The 25091-nt window shown below is 48.2% G+C and overlaps 1 protein-coding gene across 5 annotated transcripts; it reads left to right on the forward strand.

Annotated features, from left to right (window-relative positions):
* Positions 1-4: 4 nt before the first annotated feature.
* PACSIN3 (protein kinase C and casein kinase substrate in neurons 3) lies at positions 5-21278 on the forward strand. Of its 5 annotated transcripts, none has more exons than XM_074909459.1 (12): positions 5-166; positions 11794-11877; positions 13401-13501; positions 13940-14096; positions 14888-15123; positions 15529-15684; positions 16213-16388; positions 17205-17325; positions 17782-17918; positions 18585-18650; positions 19157-19317; positions 20965-21278. In XM_074909459.1, the coding sequence occupies exons 3-12, from the start codon at positions 13448-13450 to the stop codon at positions 21078-21080; spliced, it is 1380 nt and encodes a 459-aa protein (XP_074765560.1). In that variant the 5' UTR covers positions 5-166; positions 11794-11877; positions 13401-13447; the 3' UTR covers positions 21081-21278. The 5 variants fall into 5 exon arrangements, with proteins under 5 accessions (XP_074765560.1, XP_074765565.1, XP_074765562.1 ...); XM_074909460.1 differs by lacking the exon at positions 5-166 and adding an exon at positions 374-489; XM_074909464.1 differs by lacking the exon at positions 18585-18650.
* The last annotated feature ends 3813 nt before the right edge of the window (positions 21279-25091 follow it).

Below are 25091 nucleotides of genomic sequence, written 5' to 3' on the forward strand. Positions count from 1 at the left end.
GCCGCCACCGGAGCGCCCCGAGCGCACGGGCCGGGCCGGGCCCGCCCCGCCGGGAGCTGCCAGAGGCGGGGCGGGAGCCCCCCTGTCCCGCGGCTGAAATAGGGGGAGGGCCCGGCCCGCTCCCAGCCCAGGTGGCCGCTGCCCGCCGAGCCGAGCCGCCTGCGAGGTAAGCGGCGGGGTCACCTCTGCCCGGGCCGCGGGCTCCGCTCCCCCGGGCCGGGCCGCCTTTCGGACCCGTTCCCCGTGGGGTGCCGGGGGTCCCGGCGGCAGAGCCCGGCCCGGTCCCGCCGCCTCCCCGCGGTGGGCAGCGCGGCTCCGGGAGGCGCTGGCAGCTGCGAGGGAAAAGTTTCCTCATGGAAAGGGGGCGGGTGGGGGAGGCGGTGCCCGGCCGGGCGCTGCCTGTGGGCAGAAGGGGATCGGGAGGCGACTCGGCGCCGTTCGGCTTGACGCGGAGCGGAGACACCCCCTACCCCTCTTTCCCTCAGCCCGGTAGGCGCGGGGGCCCGGGGGGGGCGGCGGGTCCGCGGTCCCGGCAGGTTGTTCGCGGGGGGCGGGGGGCTGTCTTGGGTGAGCTCCGGTCCCTCCGCGTCCCTTGCAGCCCGGCCGCCAGCCTGACCTTCACCGGGTGCCCCGGAGCCGGCCTCCCCGCGGCCGGCCTGCCGCTGGGGGCTGCGGAGCCTCCCCCCCCTTCCCTCTGGAGCCGGCGCCTCCGCTCCGCGGCGGGGACAGGGGCCCCTTTGTGCGGGAGCCGCGCTGAGCCGCTTCCCGCTCTGAAACCGGAGCCGGGGGCGCTGTCAGCGCTGTGGCGGGGCTGGGGGGGCGTGAAGCGGCTTCGCAGGACCCCCTGGGGGAAGGGGCCTCGCTGGGGCCCGGGCTCGGGGGGGGCTGCACCCCTTGGTCTCGGGGGTTTGCCGGTCGATGAGCCGGGCTTCTGCCGGCCCGGGCGGGGAGTACGGCAAACGGGACAGCCCTGGCCCTGCTCGTCCCCTTCCTCCCCTCGGGCTGCCCCCGGCAGGCTGGTGTCGGGGAGGGGAGGGCAGGCCGGGGGGTGCTGCTGCCGCCCTGGCCCCTGGCAGGCTGCTGGGGTTACCGTGTCCTCTCCAGCCCGGGGCAGGAAAATGCTGATAAACATGGAGGGTATTAGTGGGCCTGAACATCCACTGCTTGAGAAGACAGTCCATGATTTGTCGCTGCGCACGGGAGGAGGGACCCGCGATCTCTGCAAACCTATTGATAAGTGAAGCTAGCGTGGCCCAAACGCGTTAACCAGTTTCACCGCTTTCTGTGCCAACTATGTGTTCTTTGCTTGCTTCAGTTCTTCAGGCTTGCAGAAGGCTCAGAGCTTGGTGGCGAGGGGGAGCTTAGCTGACCCCCTCTGGACACTTGCTCCTGGCCTAGGAAGCAGTCTAGCCTTTTCGTTCACTCTTTAACCCTCCTCGCCCAACCGGTGCTCCCTGCCCCCTGAAATGGGAGACGAGCCTCTCTCCCCTTCAGATCAAATGCCAGTCTAATTGGCACAAAGGAATCTCTGATATGATGGTAATTGATGGCAGTACAGAATCCTAGCAGAGCCTCCCACTCCACCCTGGAATTCAAATGTCACCAAGAAGTCACTAAGCTTTACGATGACTCAAGTCACTCTCGATGCGTAATGGCAGCAGAACGCATGCTGGCAGCGCGGGGGCTAAAATGACAGGGGCCAGATACTCCTTACTCCAGGTGTGAGCTGGTCTCGGGGTGGAGTCAAAGTGGAGCTTCTCCCCATGCGTTGCACAACTGGGCACACTTTCCGGCAAGGATTCACCTTTCCGTGAAGCGCACAACGTGCTCTGTGTGAGACTGAGCCTGTTCTGCTTTGACAGTGTTCTGTGTTATTGTGTTTCACTAGAAGTTCCCTAAAATATTTACTAGATTGTCCTTCGAGTTGCAGCTTGGAACAGAATAAATGTGTGAGCTGGATCAGCTGCTTGCTGCCTTCCCTATTCAGTCTCTCCTGTATTGTATTGCTTTATTGGCTTTTTTGCTTTTTTTCTTCTGACCTGTGAGTTTGAGCTTCTCTGGCTTGTCTGCACTTGTTCAGGTGAAGACTGTCTCCTTCTCAGGCTGCAAAAAGTAGTAACCTCAGTGTGTCAGCTATGTACACGCCTGAGAACAGCTGCCCACCTGGAGCTCCATTATCAGACATCAGTGAGTGAATAAGGATTATGTGTGACTGGACTGTACCAAAATGCTGCAGGTCCTTGGCAGACTGTGTGCATAACCAAGTCATAAAAGCCTGAAAAGCTTATGGACCCAAATTCATTTCTTCACAGGACAATGACTGGTGCTTTTAGTCATCTTTGGTTATTGTAGATTATACAAGAGCTAGCCTGAATCTTCTGGGCTTTCCCTGGATGATCATGGGTTTCCAAAAAAAAAAACCAAAACCCAACAAATATATATATATATATACATACACACATCTCTCTCTTTTTTTTTTTTTTTTTTTAATTCAACAATACAGTCAGGTATATTTGTAATGTGACCACTTTTCTTAGGAAATGCAAAACTGTGAGAACACATTAGTCACTGCACCAGGGCAACATGAGCTTCTGTTAGAAACTCATATGACATCACTGAGTATGGCAAATAATGTATATTCTTTATTCTGGCTATCTTGAGAGCTGGAGATTATTCAGTTATTGAAACTATTTGGTCTGTGTCATGGCTGGCATCCAGGGATTGAACTAGGGACCTCAAAAGCCACAAGTATCTGCCTGTAGCCTGAGTGGAAAAAACTATGCTCTTGATCAGAGAGCATTAATAAATGTCTCTATTTTTGCCATCAGCTGATCAGTGATGTGTGAATTTGGGCTGTTTTTGAGAGTTCATGGGGAAATGCCTAAACAATAGGAGAGCTGTTTAAGCCCTGTGAGGGACCCTTATCTTTTTAAAACAGACTTTCTGATCAGACAAGCTATTTTATCACTAGTTACTCAGTATGATGAGTGTAAAGGGTAATGTATGACAGGGAACTGTGTCAGATAGATTTAAAAAACCCCAGCCACCTTAATATCTTCGTCTAAGGCCTTAGTGGGTGGGACAGAAAACAGTGTAATTTAGAAGTTTTCATGAAGAATTCAGGATTTTGCTCTTTGAAGAATAACGAAAGAACTTTACATCCTTGGAGCAGTTAAGAAGCTGTTCAAGAGGCAGCTTTTTGACACTACCTTGTGGCGTGGTGGCCACTGTAATTTAACATCCAAATGCACTCTGACTGTTGGAGCACAAGTTTTTCCAGCAGCACAAAATGTAATGTCAATGCAAAGAGCCTGGTGCGTCCTCTGCTGTAATCATCCAGCTTTGTTTCAGTGACTGGTACATTAGTTTCATGTTCCTTCAAGTTGAAATGTGGGCTGAAGCTGGGCACTGCTATAAGGCAGTATGTGTGACTGGCATCCTAATCATATTTCAGCCTTCAGTGGTTTCTCTTTGCTGTGTATGGTTCAATAGGAAAGAGCCTTTCAGACTTGTAATAGTCAGAATTTGTGTGTTACATCTATCGGTTGTCACTGGGCATTGTAGTTTGTTAAAGAGGCATGTGTGAGATCTCCATGGTACCAGGGGCCTGGATTCAGAGGCATTAGGCTTGTGAGGGATTTTATACTCCCTTAGTAGGTGACTGTGATAGGACACTGTTTATCGTGATCTGTCAGTAAGTTGTTTTTTCCTGGCTAGAGAAGTTAGAATTGTTGCAGGCAACCCACAACTAACAGTGTTAGCAAGTCTTCAGCCTCCTCAGTCCTGTCTGTGCTATGAGTTTGCCCAAGCTGTGTCTCTTCTGTTTGCAGGAAGATATGATACTTGCCTCTGGGGCTGCTGAGGACATGGTCAGTCTTTCCAGTTGCCTGTAGGTGCTTATCTGTTGGCACTAACTTCCTCCTCTCTCTGGGTATCCCTGCTGCTAAGCCAAACCTTTCCTTCTCCTGAGGGTGCTGAGCTGTATCAGCTGAAGCACTGCTGTGCAGAGCTCTGAAGTAGGATCTCTGACAAGGGCAAAAAGGAGGATTGGGAGAAGACGCAGCATATTTCTCTTCTTGAATGATTCTAGATACTTATGTTTGCTTCTTGGTGTTTTCAGTCAGCTCTTCCTTGTACCAGGACTGCTGACCTGTGGAAACCTGTGTTTACTCCAGCAGGATTCCACCCCAATGCAAGCAAAAAACTAGGGGTTTGAGCTGTGGGATAGGAGCTGCTTCAGGAAGCCATTAGGGGAGAAATAAAGCCCAATGGATTGCTCTGTCTTTGTGTTTTAAAAGCCTCCCAGTGATCTTTCCTCAATGTCAGGTTGAGTTCTGAGTATCAGAAACTGAGATTACTGTTTTGGGCAATAGGCTGAGGAAGCAAACGATCCAGGGGTGTGTGTGCCCTTTTGGCTGACTGTCCCACTTGCTTGTGTTCTCTTGGAGCCTTGTGGATAACACCTGGGATATGGAGTAATTTATATTAATAGTCCTGTTCTTCAGCTTGAGATCCAAAAATTTATTTGAAGAGGCACTACTGATACCAGAGAGTAGATTTTGTGCAGAAAGTATGAAAGTAGATAAAAGTTGCTCCATGACACACAGGATAATGAACTTTAAGAACGCGTGAAGTACGAATCTCCACAATGCAGGCCAGCTCCTAATGGCTGCCCTACTTCAACCTTGTATGTCCCTGGGAAATCTGTCAGGCAGGCATATGAGTATCTGTAGGAACAGCATACCTACAAAATGATTGAATCTGCCAAACTCTTCTTGAACCAGGAGATGTTACAAAGGCAATCTAAGCTACTGAATGTTCTCTCCAGTCCACAGAGTGAATGATACTTTCTTTTTACATGCCTGGTCCCATAAAAGACAGTGCAAAATTATTCTGTGTAAAAGCTGGTCTATAGTTCTTACAGTTCATACAGTGCCCGAGTCTGCCTTACAGTTGCAGTTGTTCTTTATGTTGTTTTGATTTTCCTGTGAGGAAGCAGTTGAGTAAACCTAGCTCTAGTGGCAAGGTGAACAAAGAGCCTTGCCATCAAAGTGGAGGAACTGACCACAACATGGAACAGAAGCAACGGGTATGATGCTTTACCTTGTTCTCCTCCTTTGCCATCAGAGGTGTCCTAGCACTCAATCTTATCTTATTCAGCTCTCACTTCAGAAAGTTGGTTATACTACCTTCTACAGCCTGTTTGGGACTCAGAACTCTGCAGGGAACTGGTTGAACTTCAAAACACCTTGATGATGCTCTTCTTTCAGGTTCTTGTCTGCATTATATGAATATTTGGAAGGGAAGTATTCACATCATAAACAGTTTTAGTAAATCAGCTTTTACCAAGTAAACCCAGAAACCTGTTTGATGCAACCAAAGATAAATTCTGTACTTTTAATTCATTTGCTATATGATTGCCACACACTTGGTCTGAATGACAAAATACTTGCCAACTCTATCTCCCATTCCCCCTTCCTCAGAAGACAGCTAATGGAAAAGACAACTGTTGGTAAAGTGAAGCCAGAAGTTGCAGAACTGCAGCTGGGTTAAAAAACCACTGTGACTTCCAAATGGGAGGAAGGGGCAGGCAAGGCAGATTGGAGACATCTGACTATCATGCATTCTAGTGAAGCAAGACACCACCAGAAGCTCAGTGTTAGAATGTAGCTGACTGGCTCGTGGCTCCTCTAAAGGTTGTTTGGTTGCATAGATTGCAGTCTGTTTCCTTAAGACTTCTTAATGCATGCAAGTAAACCTGATCCCTGCTCTGGGGGTTGCAAGGTGATTCAATCACAGAAGGAGAATATTCCATTGACAGGGATTTACAAGAATTTGCTGCCCCCCCCCCCCCCCCCCCCCCCCCCCGAAACACCCCTGACCACCACCTTCCATTATTTCTTTCTTCTTTGCTCAAGGTTTGATGAGGCTGGGGCATTTTGTTCTGTTTGAATCACTGCTGTTCACATAAAGATCTGAACAAAACAAACATCTTTACTCAAAGCCTGGTTGGAAGTGGGTGGACTGGCTCAGCCCGCTATTGCAGTGAGTTACCTTTACTGAGTTATAGGCAACTGTGTTACAGGATGGATTGCTGATCTTGTCTTGCCAGTCACTGAGCGCAGAACAAAACATGACCAGGTGAAATGTAGATTAAATCCTGGAAAAACTGTCCACATCTAGTGCAGATTGAGACTGCTGAGGAGGGATATAATAGCTTTGGCTGGAGCTTTAAGCACATGTTTATCAGTGATTTAGGAAGAAAGAGTTTCCAGTTGCTTGGGGTCCCTTCTGATTAAACGGGAAGAGCTGATGGCATGTATTTGCTGGCAAGCTTGGTGTTTATTTGCAGAGATTGATGCAGCAGTGTAGGAAGTACCCAGCGTGGAAGCAAACAAGAGGCTCAGGGAGTGGGACAGTAGAGATTACAGGTTCTTAACATCTGCGTGGGTTATAACATACATGTCAAGATTATTCCAGGAACCATCTTGAACACACCAAATGAACATGGCCTGTTGCGCTTTAGAGTATGGTACGCCATGATCCAGCACTAGTTTCCTCTCTCCTTTAAGTCTGTGGACATTTGAGATTGTAATCAAGTTTTTAATGGAAAGAACAACTGGGGAAAAACTAACACAGACCTTGATAGGCCAGTACCTTCCTTCACTAACATTGTCTCATATTGTTGTGTTAACGAGGATAGATCTGTGTTCTACATCATGTTGGAAAAGAAAGGAGAAGTTTTGCTTTTCTTGGTGAAACAATTTCTGCCTGGTAAAGCTATGTCAGTCAGAAATCTTAACCCTTAGATCAGCAGCAATGTGTTGGCAAAAGCCTGTCCTGTAGCCTTGGCCTCTGAGAACCTGACATGGAATAACTAATAAATGTGTAAAGTGTTCAATTCTGAATGAACATTTTGAAAATAACTTGGAGTAATGCATAGGGGGATGTCTGTCTTCGGTATATTAGCTTGGTCTGAATGTGAAGACGACCAATATAAAGAAACTATGGTCTGAAATAAGAGTGATGAAGCAGTATGTAGACTCAGGAGGTCAGCCCTTTAAGTGGAAGAAGATCTTGTCTGTATTTTAGTACTTTGGTATAATTATGGAGAATTTCACTAGCAAACATCTACGTGATCTCTAGAGAATCATTGTCTAGGAGATGGGCTTCTGTTACAGGCTTGCACGTAGCCGAAGTGACCTTTGTGTGTAGTTGCTGTTCTGCCTGATGTCTCTCTGACCTCTCCCTGGCTGGAGGGATCGGCTAAAATCTTGCTCGAAACTGCATTAGGCAGCCCTGGCAGGCTTCGGTCCTTAGGGAGCGGCTGGGAAACACTGGCTCTTAGTCCCTTTCCCAGTCAGGTGACTCTACCAAGGGCGTGACCACAGCAATAAGATAAGTATCTCTGAGGGATGTTTTGGAGGATCTTCATGTTACTTGGCATCTTTTCTAGCTGTAGAGAAGAACTGGTCCCCCTTCAGAAAGGTGAGTACACCTGTAAATATTAGTCCTCCTGTACAATGGCAGTGCCTTTACTGGGCAGTGTTACAGTCCCTGGTTCAGAGCTATTGGATGTGCACCTCTGGAGATGGTGAGGCTGGAAAGGACAGCCTGCCTTACGCCCCAGTTCATTCTCTCCATCAGGCACCTCCCTAGCACTGCTCTACCAGCAACAATCCAGTTCATTACACGGCTGGAGTCACGTGGAACCTCCTGGCTCCAGCTCTCTAGTTCTGTCTGACAACAAGTTAACAGAAAAATAAAAAAGGGGGAGGGTGTTTTCATGTGTGTTTCTCTGTAAGGGGAGGGGGGCTGTCATCCTTTTGTGTATTTGGATTGTTCAGATAGAAATGTTTACCTGCAGCCTACACTAGAAGTGCCCTGGAGTGAAAACAATACCTTCACCACTGCCTGCTATACAGAAAAGTGACTCTGTGAATCAAACAAATTGGCTGCAGAAATCTCATGTTGCTGCCTCGTGGTGTTAGTGTTTTGAGGTGGAAATTAGTAGCAGCCCATTCCTGAGTAAAACTCTTGCTTAGCATGGCTTTAAGGCCTATATAGAAATTAGTCCATAATAAAACCATGCCTCCATCAAAGCCTCAGTTAATAGATAAATATAACTCGACTTGTTCCTACATCTGTCTGCATCAGCATTTGCTGCTGCACTTGGGGAAAAGGAGTTGGGCTGAAGGCCTTGTCTGGCACAGTGTACAAGGGCTGTTTCTGTGGGTGAATTCCTGCAGGGCTGCACGCACCAGCCCTTTGAGCATTTGTGGAGTTCAGAGGCTTGTTCTTGGCAAACTTAGGAAAACAATTGCTCACAAGGAGTCTCAGGAGGCAGTTGAGCAGTGCACAGAAGTGATGCCTTGGGCATTTGGAGGCTGGAAGTACTGGAGTGTGTAGAGGGAAGAGGATCTGTGGTTTACTGGAGAACAGTGATTATTACTCTTGGGCCTAGAGGTTTTATTTGTGGATCAGGACCCTTTTGTACTCCTGTTGTGTAAACATGAAACAAAAACACACTACAAGGTATGCCTTTCCAGATTCACACATGTTTTGAAAGGTAAAGTTTTAGCCCAACGGCAGGGATCTGTGGTCTGAGATGTGTGACTGAGTGGAGCTAGGGCGAGACTAACAACGTCGTGTTAAAGGTGGAAACAGCTCTGCCGTGACAAACCCTCTGGCATTTCCCCGGGTGGAGCTCAGTACCAGTGAGGCAGTCATGAGCCATTCTACCCTTCTGCAGCTAAAGACCAAGAGCCATTTTTTGATAACTTAACAGGGAGTTGATAGCAGGTGTGGCCTAACAACTGTGTTGGTCATAAGTGAGAGCAGGTATCTGGGGGAGGGAGGGGAGTACCTTTTTGAACGCTACTACCAGACAAGAGTTGTAACTCTGCAGAAATCTCACTTGCATGGTTCAGTTTGTCTTCCTGACATGGCTGGTTGTAGCGGTGTCTGTGATGCCCTCGTCCGTACCCCTGCAGAGGTGTGAAGTGACTCGAGATGTAGTCCCTCTCTCCCTCCTTCTGAGAGCCTGTGCAGGAGCTGCAGTGAGGTCTTAAGTAGCTCTTAACTGAGAGCTGAAGGAGGAAGGTGGGAAGGCAGGGATAAACATTCCTTCGCCCTGCAAATATGATTTGCTAGGTATCCTTCTCTTAGCAGAGGTGGCAGTGGCGTCAGAAGGAGTCTTGTTTGTGGTTCTGACCCACATATAACTCATTGACCTGATATAACTCCAGCTGTATTGCTCATACTGCACAGGCTCTGCCAGCCCTCCTGAATCACATGGTGGCTCTCGCTATACCAGGCTGCCCACAAGGTAGCCCTGTCATCCCTGCTTTGCTGTAAAACAACCTCCAGGCTTTGGCATGTATAACTCATAGATTTACTTTTCCTGGCAAACTCGGGGTTTTCCCTGATCTCAAGCTCTTGGTGTCTCACAACACATGTGGTGTTTCAGGAATAACTAGGCACGGAGGGGTGGAGTGGCAATCTATTTGCTGTCCTAGGGCTCAGGGTGACAGCAGCAGCTGTGCTCCAGCCCTGTGTGCAGTACCGAGTACCTTCCCTAGGTCTGCATGCAGATCCAATTTGATCTCCTGACTGACATGGGCTCATGGAGTATGTAAAGTCCAGAAAAAGCCTGGCAGAAAAGGGTCCTCCTTGTTCTTTGACCTTTTTACTTCTACCAGGCCAGGTTTTTCTGGACTTCTCTAAAGTCTGTACAACTGCTGTGGAAATAGTATTCATCTGGCTGCGGCTTGGGTCATGGAGCCTGTAGAAATATTATACTACTTGATTTTATTCTCCCACCTAGCTACTGTGTTGATGATTTACAGTGTAGCCTTAAGCTGTGGGATACTTTGTCATGTGATACTGTGGATGCTGAAAACTCATGTGGGTTCAAAAGCAGATTGGAGAAATTAATGGAAGAGAAATTCATTGAGTGTTACTAAATTCATAGGTGCCACATCCAGCTCAGGAAGTTGCTGTCAACAAATGGTTAGAGGCTTGGAGAGTATGCAGGGAGGCATCATGTATGCTTGCTCTGTTCTCAAAATGAGGGAAGGTATCTGCTCTTGGCTGCTGGCTACAGAGGCTGTGAGGCTACGAGAGTCTGATCCAACACAGCTACTGTTTGTTTCAGAGCCTGCTGATCTTGGTGATAGTAAATCCAGTTATTTAGGCTTGTAACTCCTGAGAAAATAAGTAGGTATGGCTCATTCTAGTGTGGAAACTGCAGAAAGAATGGATTCCAGGGTTCGGTTTTTTGTTTTTTGCTTGACAGTCCCTCAAGCGAAGAAGCACACACTGACACACAACAGCATTCCACATTTACCCCCAAAGTCTAGCACTGTGTAGTCAGCCCAGATTGGAAACCAGAGATGGAAGGCATGTTTGTGATTCATTACCTCCTGATAAAGTGGGGATGGGGGTGTGGCATGGAAAAAGTGATATGGCCTTCATGTGTCATATCTAATTGATCTATGTCTTTATCAAGAGAAGGAAAGTAATGGTCTGGGGCAGTTTTAAAAACTTTAATGAACAGTTATGTAAAAGTATACTTAATCTTAGCAATTTCAGGAATGTGTAGTCTGGTTTTACTGGGGACTACTGGGAAGTCTTAGAAGGTTTATAATGAGCTATAACCTTTTATCCAGTGGCCTGGATTGTGCAAAAGTGTCCCAGATCTTCCCCCACAACCCCTTCCTCACCAAAGATCACTAGTCTGTTTGCAGTAACCCAGTCTGCTTTGCTTTTTTTCCTCTTTTTTTCCCACCTCACCTCACTCCTCCAAAATTGTCTGAATGTCTGGCTAAAAATCCTACTTCCAGCTTTTGGAGCTTCTGCTCTCAGCTGTATTAACTCTCAGTTGCCCTAACCTTCCAGCCTCAGCTGAGTGAATATTGGTGATTGAGAAGCAGGTTTTTTTGGCTTGTCTATTTTTCTAAATAAATAGACTTTTGACATTGAAGTAAATCTTCAGGGAAGTGAATGTGAGGTAAATGCCTCTTTCTGCCCTTGCTTCTCTTAGCCTCTGCAAGGTTTTTTACTTCCCGTTGTCTGTGAAAAGTTAATGACATCTATACCATAATGGCAAAATAAAATGTTTCTGAGACTGTGATGGGGACAGCTTACAGAACCAAGGGACAAGAGCACCACCTCCTACCAGGGTGGTGCTAGGTGCTCTGCTACTAGGCCTCTTGACTAGAATGTGCATTTTTGTGAGTTTTGCTTTTTAAATGTAGAGTTATCAAGTCCTTTATCTTGTATATACAAACCCTCTTCATCTTTAGTAAAAAGGGACTGGAGAAAGTGTATGTCTGTCCTTCCCTTCTTCTCCCAAAGCTAACTATGTGTAAAAGTGTGTGCAGCAGCGGATGGAAGTGGTGGGGTTTGCTAAACCGGACAGTGAGAGGGGACCAGGCCCCATGTATGGTGCCTGGGCAATGTGCTTATTTTAGGCCTTTCTGCTCCGAGCTGTTGCCTTTGCTCAGCTGTTGTGATGCTACCTTTCCCGTACAGTGCTGTCATGCCGCCCTAGTGTTTCTATTTTTAACTCTCTCTGGGACTAGATTTTGTGACACAAGGATTTGGCATCTCTCCTACGTGCTGGAACGTGGCATCTCTGGAGGCACAGTGGCTGCAGCTGCTATATCAGAGGGTGCCCCTCCTAGTAGTTGGCAGAAGGGGGACACTCCTAGGATTGCCATGCATCAGAACGGGCATCATCCCTGCAAAGGAGCAGCAGTGTCTAACCGTGCTCATCTCTGTCTCCTCCAGTCTTTTTCACAGAGTTTGAAGAGCTCAGGACATACTTGCCAGCTGCCTGCTGCTCCCCGGTGGCATCTCACTTTCAGCTTTTAGGTATGTAGTTACTGGGGACAGAGTAGAGCTGTGTGCCCTGGAGGCACGTAAGATAGCTTTGCAGCCTGCTGGCGGATGGGGGGAAGGGAGGACAGGGACAGCTGGTGGCATGGGTGGAGGTATTCTTCAGGTTTCAGGGTTCGTGCACCTGCGTGTCACATCCCATTTAACATCTTGCTTCAGTGGCTGGAATTCAGCACTTTCAGCTTTCTGGAGAAACCCAGAGGTACAGCATTCACGTACTTCTGACACTTTCCGTGGGATGAGATGGCAAACACAGCCAAACAGCTTCCAGAATAAATGTAGGAAATTCCTACAGTCTGTGTTGGGGTGCTTCGTGGTGTGGCTCATGCCACTGACAAGGAGTTGCAGGAGGTGGGAGATGTGGACTCTTGACCTGATCTTCTTCATCTCTGCCGTGTGCTCTGTAGGCTGGCAGAATGAGCAGATAGTTCTCTGGGGTGTGAGGGAAGCTTTTTATAACTAGGAATGTGCAAGAGGAGAAGTGGCAGCAAAGGACATCTATGCTGCGTTAACCCAGGCTTGCCTAGAATGGAGCGGGTTTGTGTGCGAGGGACTGGGCTTGGGCCTTTTTCCCTTACTCCCTCTCTCATTCCTGCACAAGAGCAACCCTGAACCTCTCCCCAGGGAATTCAGTGTTGCACCATGTCAGGAACAAACTGCCAGCACAGACTAGCACAGGGCGAAGGGCAGAAGTTCTGAGACAACAGAGGATGAGGTGAACCATTTGCCTTCTAGCCCAGATTTTGAGCCTAATGCAGTGAGACAGTTGAGAGTAAGGAAAACGCCAGCTCTGTGGGGACGTTTCCAGGGAAGCGGTGCTGCTGGGGAACTGGCATGTGTGCTGCAGTGCCATTTGGCTGGGTATGCCCCAGCATGTTCCTCTAGTTCTGCTCAAGCCCAGCTCCACTGGTGGGCAGTTTATAGGGCTCCTCCCCATTCAAGACATGCCTGCCTGCTGACTGCTCAGCCTTGTTTTCTCCAGTCAGTTGTTGTAATCCCGTAATCCTGAGTCATACTGGGAAGATGGAGTCGTTTTATTTAAGATAAATAAGTCTTATTTAAGACTTATTTAAAGTCTTTCAAGGCAGATTCTAAATAGCTTTAGCTACCTCAGTTTCTGTAGCCTTTGCTACCCTCTTGAGGGCTTTGGTTAAGAAAGGACCCCCCGTGGAGATGCGGTGCTGAAGGGCGTTGGACTCACTAGCATCTCCAGTATCTGTACAGCTGAGGTTTGGCAAGATTGTTCTCTACAACACCCTTTCCCAGTGTGCCACAGGCCTGCCAAGGAGGCCGTCTGTCTGCGGGGAGGGAGGAGGCAGGTTTGGTCCTGGGCATTTCTGCAGGAGAGCAGCAGCACTGCTGCTGGCGGTGCAGTGATGCCAGTACTTGTCTGCAGGGCAGCCAGTTGGGCTCCTCCAGCTCCAAGAGTCGTGCAGAACTGCGCTCTCTGCGAAGGCTCAGCCAGTGCTATGTTAGAAATCACTTTTCTCTCTTCTCAGCTTAACTGAAATCTGCAAAAATTCTCTGCTGCAAGAAGACAGGGGTGATGTCATCAGAAGATGATGCTGGCGGGGAGGCTCCTGGGGGCAGTTTCTGGGAGGTAAGGAAGGAAAATCAGAGTGTGAGGGATGTAAGAATGTCTTCTTACCTCCCACTAGTGGAATTAAGGGTTTGAGTTTCAGGTTCCTGGGTGACATGTTGCTCTTGGGGAGTGGGAGGAACTGTGGGGAGGTTCAGTAACAGGTTGTGTGTTACTGCAGGGAGGAGGTGACCCTTTCCTTCACAGTTGCTGTGGAATAAGAGTTCCTTGTTCAGCTGACACTGATCTGAGCGGGGAGAGAGGCAAGGAAAACATCTCAGCTTCTTCCTGCCACTGCCATGCCTGCCTGAGAGAGTGCCAGAGGAGGGTCTGAGCCCAGATGCTGGCCTCAGAAGGGCCTGTGCTCCCTCCCCATGCAATGATTGACCTGCTGATGTCTGTTCTGAAGAAACATGAAACTCAGTACAGTATAAATGGTGATGTTGTGTGAAATTTCAGGCTGGAAACTACCGACGGACAGTGAAGCGTGTGGATGATGGGTACCGGCTCTGCAATGACTTAATCTCCTGCTTCCAGGAGCGAGCCAAGATAGAGAAGAACTATGCCCAGCAGCTAACAGAGTGGTCCCGTAAGTGGAGGACCAATGTGGAGAAAGGTAAAGTTGGCAGGTTGGGCTGGGAAGAGGATGCAGTCATTGCACTCTCTTCCTTGAGTGCTATCTCTTACTGAGGTGACTCGGGGGACAAGCTTTCCTTCTCCAGGAAGAGGGTGACTTTCTTGGGTGTCTTTTTCTTGGGGGTGTGTGTGGTTTTGTAGCCAGTTGTCTGATTCGCTTGGAGAGGTGTTCTCTGCATTTGTCAGGTGTTTGGTTACCCCCCCAAAAAAAAATCTATTTGTTTAGTTTGGCAAATCCTTGGGCAGTACAAGTCTTAAACCAAGCTGCAGATCTCCCCTTTTAAGGACAGCTTGGCTGTCTCTCCCCCTTCTCCTCCAGTCAGACAATAACTACTAATGCTGTGATTTAGTGGCATTGGGCTCAAACCAACAGTGTCTCACAAAGTAATGGGAAATAGTGGGACAGGTGCCCCAAAGGAGCTGCTGGTCTGTGAAGCAGCAGCTTAGCCTCAGTCGTGAACTAGTGTTGCTGTCTGTCCCAAAGCTCAGGACGGATCTGTGGAGAGAATTTTCTGCAGAAACCTTCTCTTAGCAGGCACCATCTGGGATAGCTACGGCTGCCCAAAAGAATATGCCCCTCTCAGCCAGCTGTAACAGCCAGTCTAGATGCTGCCTGCTGGGACTGTGTGGAGACCAGTCAATGCTGACTTGTGTGATGGGGAGAGTTAAGGAAGTGACTCCATCCTGATAGATGTGTGTAGGAGGGAAAGAATCTGCATTTCCTTCTATGGGCAGGAGGTGTAAGAGCTCCTCTGGTGCTTGTTCCTGCAGGTCCACAGTATGGTACTCTGGAGAAGGCCTGGCATGCCTTCCTGACGGCTGCAGACAAACTGAGTGAAATTCACTTAGCTGTCCGGAACCACCTGGCGGGCGAAGACTCGGATAAGATCAAGGCCTGGCAGAAGGAGGCCTACCACAAGCAGATGATTGGAGGCTTCAAGGAGACAAAGGAAGCAGAGGATGGGTTCCGCAAGGCCCAGAAACCCTGGGTGAAGAAGATGAAAGACGTGAGCAAAGTGTGAATGGGGAAGGAGAGATAAGGGCAGTCGAGCTGGCTGCCTCTTTGAGAGAGCCGCTGGGCAAACAAACTGGATTTAGCCAGAGTAGCAGAGAATGCCAGAGGGAGGGATGTCTTGATGGTCTCTTGGTGGTTTTGTAGCTTCCTTCCTATGTGGGAAGACTTTGGTAACAGGCTCTGTATTCCTGCATGGCAGGTGAGCACTGAAAAAAGAGCTCATTTGGAGGTACCTCTTCCCTTTGGAGCATGGTTTACTAAATGCCAGTTCGGCATTCCTGTCAGATTGTTCTGAAACAGTTGCTGCTGAAGGTAACAAACATGAACGTGTCCTCTCTGACTATTGGAGGATTACCGTGGTCAGGATCATGCCTTTCTCTGCATCCTCCTCCTACAGGTGGAGACGTCTAAGAAAAACTATCATGCAGCCCGGAAGGAGGAAAAAACAGCCCATACAAGGGAGAACCATGCCAAGGCAGACTCATCTGTCTCACAGGAACAGCTGCGCAAGTTGCAAGAGCGTGTAGAGAAGTGCACTCAGGAGGCGGAGAAGGTGAGTGTGTGTTGTGTGGACATGGGTCAGAAGGATACTCCTCTCAAGGAGAAAGCACTGAAATGGCTCTTGCTAAAGTCTGTAAGAAGATGTGAGATCTCACTGTCTGAGACTTTAGTGAGTTAGACTGAGGCTTCAATAAATAACTTTGGTGTTGGGTAAGATCTAATTTATAAGTAAATTTAAAAAAAAAAAAAAAAATTGTAGGGGATTTGGTGCAGGGGGTGGGAGCTGCAGAGCCGAAGATTTGGCTACCAAAAGTGGCTGGATTGCCTGCCTGCAAGAGTGAAAGTGTGGAAGGGCCTCTATAGAGGAGGTTGGCAAGGAAGAACAAGGAACTTGCAGGACTATTAGGGAAACAGTGGTGTGGGATACCAGCTGTGGGATTTCTTCTTCTGTGGTGTATTTGTTCAGCAGTGCAGGGGGAAAAAAAAAACTTGTTAGTCCCAAGCCAGAGCAGGGGCAGTGTCACTGGTTTGACATCAGGGCACCATATCTCACCGTTGCTGTTGTTCTGGGTTGATACAGTGCAAGGATCAATATGAGAAGATGTTGGAAGAGCTGAACCGCTACAATCCCCGCTACATGGAGGACATGGAGCAAGTGTTTGAGGGCTGTCAGGAAGCAGAGCGCAAGCGATTGTGTTTCTTTAAGGAGATGTTCCTGAATCTGCACCAACATCTCAACCTCTCCACCAGTGAAAGGTACCAGCCCTGGCACAGGAGGGAGTCCCACCAGCCTGGGGTGCCCTGGGCTCTGGTGAAGGCTGCCAGTGAAAGGGAGCTGCCTGCTTGTGTCTGCCAGGTCTCGCTCTTTCCCCTTCCAAGTGTGTCTTAGGACTAGTGTTGGTCCCTTTGGACTGACCAGTGCTGGGGTCTCTGATCTTGGACAGTGCCAGGCTCCCCAGAGAAGATTCATTCTGCCTCTGAAGCCGTCCTCTTCCACTGCTGTCCAGTACTGTCCCGTGGGTGTGTTTCTACTCTGAAATGCCTCCATGTTGCTATATGAAATCCCAGTCTGAAGAATGCAGCTCTGTTGCCTTCTAGAATCTATAGCGATTACACCCACTCTGCCCTGAGTAAAGAGACCTTTAGTGAGATAATGATAACTGTAAGCATACAAGTTACCCTTAAGTAGGGGTTACATGGGGGAAATAGGTGCAGCCAAAAATCTGTGCTCCTGTACTTTTAAGGTGGAGGCAACAAATCTGAGCCACCTCCCTGTCTCTGCACAAGAATGCACCAGGCTCTTTCAGTGCTCTTGTGATGAGCTGTGCTGAGGGCTGGCAGATGTTAGCTGCTGCCACACCAAACAAGCCCATCCCATTTGCCAGACTGACACTTTTGTATGAGTGGCTGTTTTTCCTAGAGCTGAGCAGGTGCTGCTCTAGCGTCCTTAATCCTGGGGGATTTTGGATGCTGCGTAGTTGTGCATGAGGTGGTGCTCTTCCTGCCTACTTGGCTTTTGGGGAACTGCTGAGGGACTTGGTTACTGGTGGTTCTGTCTGTTCCTGGTCATAGCTTTCATGCGTTGTATCGAGATCTCTACCAAGTCATCATGGCTGCGGACAACCAGGAGGACCTGAAGTGGTGGCGCAACACTCACGGACCAGGCATGCCAATGAATTGGCCTCAGTTTGAGGTGATGTAGCATTCTAAACTGTATTATTACTATTTCCAAACATCTAGCTGCTTTATCAAAATTGGTGGATTGCTAGTCTTGTGTTGGAAAGACTATGTCCTTGCTCAGCAGGCTGTTAGGCTTTCCTAAAATTTTTGTTGTGTTGCAAGCTCTCTGGTGCCCAAAGGGACACGTGCAACCCTGCCAAACTGTAAATAGTCCAGCCATCCAGCTGCAAGGTCAGAGTTGGTGCTCAGGGCCTCGCGACCTGTTCCTGTTCCAGTTTTCTCACAGCTCCTCCAGTTGCCCTTTGGGGCTCAACAGGAGTGAGCCTGCTACGCCGGCAAGGCCATTTAGCTGACCAGCTCAGCCACAACTGAAGTATGACCCGGTGTTCTGTCCTTCTCTATGGGTCAGAGGCACACAGAGCTTTTGTATCTGAGTGGCTTGATGGTGTAATTGTTCTTCCCTGAACAGGAATGGTCCCTCGAAACACAGCGGCCGATCACCAAGAAGGAGAAGAGTGGCAAGATGTCTGATGATGTCACGCTGACCAGCATTTTGCCAGCACGGGATGGTGTTGTCTCACAGACCCCTCTGCAGACAAGGCAAAGGTAAGGCCTGAAGGCTGAGATACATCAGGTTAGGAAAAGTACAGTCCTGCCTAGGGTCATGAATGAGTTGGATTGATAGGAGTGATCTCTTCCTTAACTTCCTGTCTCTTGCCCATGGCCTTTCCTGTGCCACTCCGGAAAAGACAGGGTAGAAAAGGGGGTTTAGGGTAGGTGGTGTTTTTTTGTTCTTCTTGTGTCTAGTAGCTACTGCCATACAAGGTGCCTTCCTTGCAAAGATCCTTCTAGTGATGAGATTTGGCCCAATGCTGTGTGAGATTGACATGCATTTCCCCAGTTCTTCCTCCCAGATAGTGAGGAGAGTTGGGAACTGGCAGCTTTGCCAGTTAGCTGTACTGTTTCCTAAAAGCAGGCATCAGATATTTTGTTGTGGTGGTGGTGGTGGTTTTTTTGGTTTGTTTTTTTTTTTCCAAGCCCCAGTGTGGTGCTGAGTACTACCTGACAAGTCTGGGTATAGCTGCTTCCCTTGCCAGGAAGCAAACTGGAGTATGGGCAGAGGCTGGAGAGACTTAAGCCCTACAGTTTCAGTAGCCATCCTGCTTTGAAAGGTGAACTGGGCAGAAAAGAAGGGGAATATAGGGATGTCTCAAGGCCACTACTGTTTTTCATAGTCTATTGCATTCAGGGGCCCTGTTTGCCAATCTACAGGTTTTCCTATCAAGAGGAGCAGAACAGCTTCTTCTATGACAGCCTGAGGGCACCCACCCATGTGAAGTTAGTATGGAATGTAGCCTCTTCAGGGGTTTGGGGGTTCCAGGTGCCTGTCCTCTGCTGCTGTTCCCCTCTGCTCTTGTTCCTGACTTGGAAACCAGCATTCTAGGCATCTCTTTGGGATGGGAAACATGGCTTTGTCTGTCTGTCTTACTCTTGGCTGGAATAACCCTGGCCACAGCTGGGCTCTCCAGCTAGGCTTCCCTTGTGTGAAAGGGTCTGCTAGAGTAGGGTGAGGTCATCAGGAGCGTGCATGGCTGAAAATACCGTGAGAATGAGTTCCCTCCTGGCCTGCAGGGCTCTAACGGTGGGATGCTTCAACCAAATCTAGTATCTCCTGGCATCTCTCCTCTCTGTTTGCCCTCACTTGGCTGTTGGGCCTCTTGCACCTTGTTCTGTAGTGTACCAGTCTCCGGGGGAGTCAGGGTGGTGCATGAGTCAGGAGGAGCTGGGTGAGAGATGAGTCCACTAACAACCGTCTTGTCCCCTCTCTCCTTCCACGTCCAAAGCGGAGGGAAGGAAGACATTTCGGAGTGGTCAGATGAGGACACTCCCAAGAAGTGCCTGGATGCCAACGGGCACGAGGAGGACTTAAAGGTACCAGGTGTACGGGTACGAGCGCTGTATGATTACACAGGACAGGAGGCTGATGAGCTGAGCTTTAAAGCAGGTACAGAAGCACTAATCTCTTACTAACCTTTTGCTGTCCTCACTCGGGCTGACTGAATGATTGAAACACTCTAAGAACTGGATGTTCCCTTGGAAACTGATACTTGTTATCCTTCCCCTAACCTGACCCATTGCCGGCTGCTTTGAGGTGAATGATACACTGAGGATGTGTATGGATGATACCCTGTTCTAGACTGAGACAGTGAGGCCACAGAAAAACAGACTGCCTAGGCCTTGGTCACAGTGTAGGGAGAGCAGACCCCAAGTGGGAAAACCGATCCTTCCTGCCTCCCCTTAAGGCATTGTATCTTGAGACTTTATTAAATGCTCAGGATACTTGTGCAAAAACACAATATCCTTGTGCTATGGATATAAAAATTATATAGGTGGTCTGGCTTGTCCTTTGACGTAACCAGAAGATAGATGTTTTGAGAGAAAGCTCAGCTGACTGATCTGCACTACTGAAGGCAGAATTCAACTGGCAAAAAACAGCTATGCAAACTGTTGCTCAAAATAGGTATCTTGAGAGTGGAGATCCTGGCTCGCAGCAGAGAATTGAGTAAAAGAGAAAGCTGGAGTGAACAGACCCTTCCCCTTTTCTTCAGTTAAATTTAATTTGCATGTGCCATCTTCTTCAACTCCAAGAGAACATCTGGATCTTGAGAGTGTCTCTAATCTTGCTTGTTTTGAGTCTTACAGTGTATCTCTGTGCTATACCTCTCCAAAATAGACCTGTTTCAGCAAGGCACTGAAGTCCGTCAGTGGCAGGGGCTTCTGCCTGAGGCCAATATCTATCCTGCAGTGTCACTGTACTAGTAAACTTCCTAACACTAACTTGTTGCTCTCAAATATCTTATAAGATGGGTGCTTTAGAACTTGCCTCTTTGCTCTGTCTTTCCACACAGCAGATGCAAATGAGGTATGACTGGTTAGCTTTAGTCATCCCCTCTTTGAATCTGCTCTGAGCAGCATGCACCAGTAGGGCTTAAGCTTAACAGCAGATGACTTTCTGAGCCTCTGCCAGTGTCGGGTGTGCCTGTTGATGCAGTCAGACTTCCCTCTCTGGCAGAAGTATGACCTTCTACTAGTGGAGAAGGGGACCTCTCTTCCCCTTCCCAAAGGAGATGTGGGAAGATTAAAAGCTTTTCCTGGTGATAGTTTGAGAAATGAGTTAATTCCATGCCTAGCTGGCCAAACGATACACTCTGTCATGGAATAGTCATTTTGGGTCCTAACAGCCAGAGCTTAGCAGCCTCTTATATTTTCTTCCCACCTGCTGCAGAGGAGACACTAAGAAAGAAATCTCTGAGATTGTTCTGATCTCTCCAGCTTGTATGCATGTACTTCCTGGGGAAAGAAAGCAGGCAGAAATATAGGTCATGAAAATATTTCTGATGTTGAACAGCAGAAGTGAAGGTCTGTCTCTAAGTTCCTTGGCCTAGAGGATGGTACTGAGCATAGATACTGAAGTGATCAGTAACTCTGGCTTTGATTACACTGTGCAGTATGATACAGAGCGATAAGGGCTGAAAAGTGTAGTGATTCAGACCAATAGTTCTTTCTTTTTATCCACTCGTCTTGAGGCAGGGAAAAATGCCATATGCTACCTTTCCCAAGGCTGCTTCCTAATGACTGGTTTTGCCTTTAGGTGAAGAACTCATGAAGATCAGTGAAGAAGATGAGCAGGGCTGGTGCAAGGGCCGACTTCTCACTGGCCAGGTTGGACTCTATCCCGCTAACTATGTTGAGAAGGTTGGATCATGATTGCTACTGCCCCACTAGTCTTGCAGCCATACCAGCATCTCCTGCAGAGGTCACTGGGTCCCTGCTGGCCCCAATCCACCTTTGCAGTATATCCAGCAACTCCTGGACTTTGAGGGCACGTATTCCATGTAACTAATGCTTCATTTTAAAAGCCTAGACCTGTAGGGATTTTCTAATAAATAAACAAGGATGAGTAAAGATTTCTCTGACTCTGAGTACTGTAGGAGTGCAGAAGGGAACAGATCCTCTTGACCTGCACTTGGGGAAGGGAGAAAAGTGACACATGCAGCTCTTAAACAGCATGCAGACTTCCTTGGCTTCAATGCACATACATCCATAGGGTGGTGGGGACTGCCCTGCCCCCAGGCTTCCTGTTCAAGGAGCTCTGGATAGTCAGGGTAATAGGGAACTTGTAGTATTGCTTCCCCTTTTTGGCTCCATCAGCTGACAGGCAGAAATCTATTTATTCTCCCACATCTTTCAGAAGTCTGCAGTATCCTTTGACCAGATGCCCTACCAGGGGAGCTAACATGCCTGCAGGTGAAGTGATACAGCCTCAACCTGGCTGTCCCCTCCCACTGCCTTCCAGTGACTGGGATAACACCAGGAATGAACAGCAGCATAGCTTGGGGACAGGAGAAACAGGCTTCCATCTCGCATGATGCGGCTGTTCAGGCTAACAAGTTGTGAACAGAACTCTGTGGCAGCAGGTTGGAGTAGACTGAACCTGAGCTAGAATGGGCTTTGAGACACAGAATCACAGAATCATCTCGGTTGGAAAAGACCTTGAAGCTCCTCCAGTCCAACCATGAACCTCACTCTGACCATTCCCAACTCCACCAGATCCCTCAGTGCTGGGTCAACCTGACTCTTCAACCCCTCCAGGGATGGGGACTCCCCCCCTGCCCTGGGCAGCCCATTCCAATGCCCAACAACCCCTTCTGCAAAGAAATACTTCCTAATATCCAGTCTAAACCTTCTCAGGCACAACTTGAGGCCATTCCCTCTTGTCCTATCGCTTGTTACTTGGTTCAAGAGATTCATCCCCCTCTCTGCACCCTCCTTTCAGGGAGCTGTAGAGGGCGATGAGGTCTCCCCTCAGCCTCCTCCAGACTAAACCCCCCCAGTTCCCTCAGCCGCTCCCCATCAGACCTGTGCTCCAGACCCTGCACCAGCTCCGTTGCCCTTCTCTGGACACGCTCGAGTCATTCAATGGCCTTTTTGGGGTGAGGGGCCCAAAACTGAACACAGGAATCGAGGTGCGGCCTCACCAGTGCTGAGTACAGGGGTCAGATCCCTTCCCTGTCCCTGCTGGCCACGCTAGTGCTGACACAAGCCAGGATGCCATTGGCCTTCTTGGCCCCCTGGGCACACTGCTGGCTCCTGTTCAGCCGGCTGTCAATCACCCCCCCAGGTCCCTCTCTGACTGGCAGCTCTCCAGCCACTCCTCCCCAAGCCTGTAGCGCTGCTGGGGGTGGTTGTGACCCAAGGGTAGCACACCAAAGGCTGGCACTGAAAAGGCAGCCTGAGCTGCCAGTGCTGTCCTGCTTAGGAATGTGCTAGTATGGGTTGGGGTTTCTAATGCTTCTAGATTATTTTGGCTATACCTCTCTCCTTGAACACGCAGTGCACAGCAGAGACCCTCTTTCCTTTTACATATTTTTGACTTAGGCATGCTACAAGTGTGCTCCCTCTTTTGCCAAAGGTTGCAATGAAGGGTAGCGGAGCATGGAAGCTACCTGCTGGCTGGCACAACATTAGCTATAGAGGGATAACTCCTCTCCTGGTCCCAAATTGCTGCATGTGTACTTACGCCCAGTTGTTAAGTGCCATTCAGCAGGGAGGACCTATCAAACCTCTCTCTGGCCTGTCTTTCTGTACTTGGAAGCCTCTGAGACTGCTGAGACAAAGTGGGGTCCTGATCCTGGTGCTCTGTGTATTCAAACATGAGGACTGATGCACATACAGGATGAGTCCAAGAGCTTGAAGGAACAAAAAAAAAAAAGAAAAGCTACCATTTTTGGGAAAACAAAACCTAACAATAGTTTTAAAATGGTTTACTTACTCCATGTGCTTGCCACTGTTGTTGAGATGCATTGTGAGTTTGTAGTAGCCTTCTGTAGCGATATTCTTATTTTGGGTTAGTGCATGTGAGGAACTTTGTTAACACAGACTTGCAGAGCACAGTCAAGCCTCCACCAACCATGCCAGGGCGAACTGATCCAGAGCTGTTTGGAAAAGGGCTGATACAGGTAAGGAAGTCTGAAGTCACAGGTGAGCATTTAGGATTAAATAACTGCAGAATGTTAACAGCAGCTAGTGACCCAAAATGGATGTTTAACAAGTGAAGATTGAAAAGGAGGTGGGGATGGACAGATTCAAACACTTAATGAGAGATTAAAGAAACACAAACATCTTGTTCACTGCCTGCCAGACAGAGCAGAAATTAACCTTTTACAGCACCTTGGATGCCTTGAAAGGTTGTCTGCCATGGACAGAGAGATCTGAGACCAAGGCTATTTAGTACTTTTGTAAGACCACAGAAATGTTATCAGCCATTGAAAGTTCTTGCTGAAAGTATCCCTAGTACTATATTTAATGATTGTGGGGGAGAGGGGTACAAACCAAAGAAACAAGGCTAAAGCGTTTTGTTCTGAATCAGTAATGTCATTTCTCAAGAAAAGTTAAAGGCAATTAAAGATCTAAGCAACAGACGTTAAAAAAGCCTTGGTTTAGCTATGAATTTACCTATTATTCTGAGTACAATATTTGGAGAAACCTCTAAGGTTATGCCACATAATTAGAGGTGTTTGTGTATAAGCACTTGGATTTATTTAAAGATCCAGTCTCTGTTTTCAGTACTCTGTCCCAGGTAAAGTATCATCAGTGTTGTACAGTAATTGAAACTTGCTGACCCCCAACCGTGTGGTTTGTTGCTGCTTTGTCCTAACACATGAACATGCAGAGAGGGTGCCTGCCAGGCCTGGGAGGTAACAGAGACAAAAAGAGGGATAAAATCACCTGAGATGTGCTGTAATGAAAAGTGAAATTCACCTTGTTAGTCTGGATATTTTCAAATGCTAATGCTAGCCTTTTATGCAAGGTTAAAAAATTCTAGAAGGGAGTTACAAAGGAGAACATGGAGGCTTGACTTCAGTTCACCTCCTGAGTTCTAGTCAGGCTATAATTAGGGACGGAGTTAGGTGTGGCCAGAACCTGCTATGAGGATAGAAATGTCCAGCAGACAAGACCTCTGATTACAGTACAAACAGCCTGAAATTCCACAGGACAAAGTCTGAACTGATGTATTTTCCTAGGAAAACACGACCACCTCATCATATTGGGCTGCTTGAAGGTTTCCAGAAATAGTGGCATACTACAGTTTGTGTGAACAAGTCCCCTAAAGGAATGTTTGCAGATCAGAAATTCCTGCCAGGAGCTTGAGTAATGAACAGGAGACAACACATTGAGAATGAAGAATTGCTTGGCTGGACTGTACCTCATAAATTTTGGCATGGCACTTGGCTGCCTGACTACCCAAACCTAAGTGGAATAGTAAAAGAGAGCTTGTGTAGTAAAGAACCAGCTGAAGGGAGAGGAAAAGAAAACCCAAACACATGTAATGATCTTCTATTAAACTAATAGCTCTGCCTGGAGACTTAGTTTTCCACAGAAGCAAATGAGGATTTGTTAACCACAAAGGCTCTAGTTGAAACTTGTCATCTGTGGCATGCCAGAAGTTTTGTGTGTGAGTGGAGACGTGCACACATGAACTAATTGGTGTGCCTGAATTCCAGAAGGCCAGCAAAGCCTGTTCTTCCCCCATGGCTTCTGTAAAAACATGCAGATGTATCTCTGTGCCTGATGGGCAACACAATGAAAACATTATCTAGTCATATTTTATTTTTTTAATGAAGCCACCCCTTGTGGAAAGCTTATACATCTGTGTTTGGCAAATAATTAATTTGGTCCTGACATCTTCCTGAAAAAGAACTTCTGAAGTATCATGCA

This window comes from Athene noctua, chromosome 6 (genome assembly GCF_965140245.1).
Source record: "Athene noctua chromosome 6, bAthNoc1.hap1.1, whole genome shotgun sequence".
Taxonomy (NCBI): domain Eukaryota; kingdom Metazoa; phylum Chordata; class Aves; order Strigiformes; family Strigidae; genus Athene; species Athene noctua.

Bases quoted from the DNA above. Each gene is read 5' to 3' on its own strand.
- PACSIN3 (XM_074909459.1), top strand. From the start codon at position 13,448: ATGTCATCAGAAGATGATGCTGGCGGGGAGGCTCCTGGGGGCAGTTTC. The intron at 16,389-17,204 runs GTACCAGCCCTG...TCCTGGTCATAG, and splicing joins AACCTCTCCACCAGTGAAAG to CTTTCATGCGTTGTATCGAG. The intron at 17,919-18,584 runs GTAAGGCCTGAA...GCCAATCTACAG, and splicing joins CCTCTGCAGACAAGGCAAAG to GTTTTCCTATCAAGAGGAGC.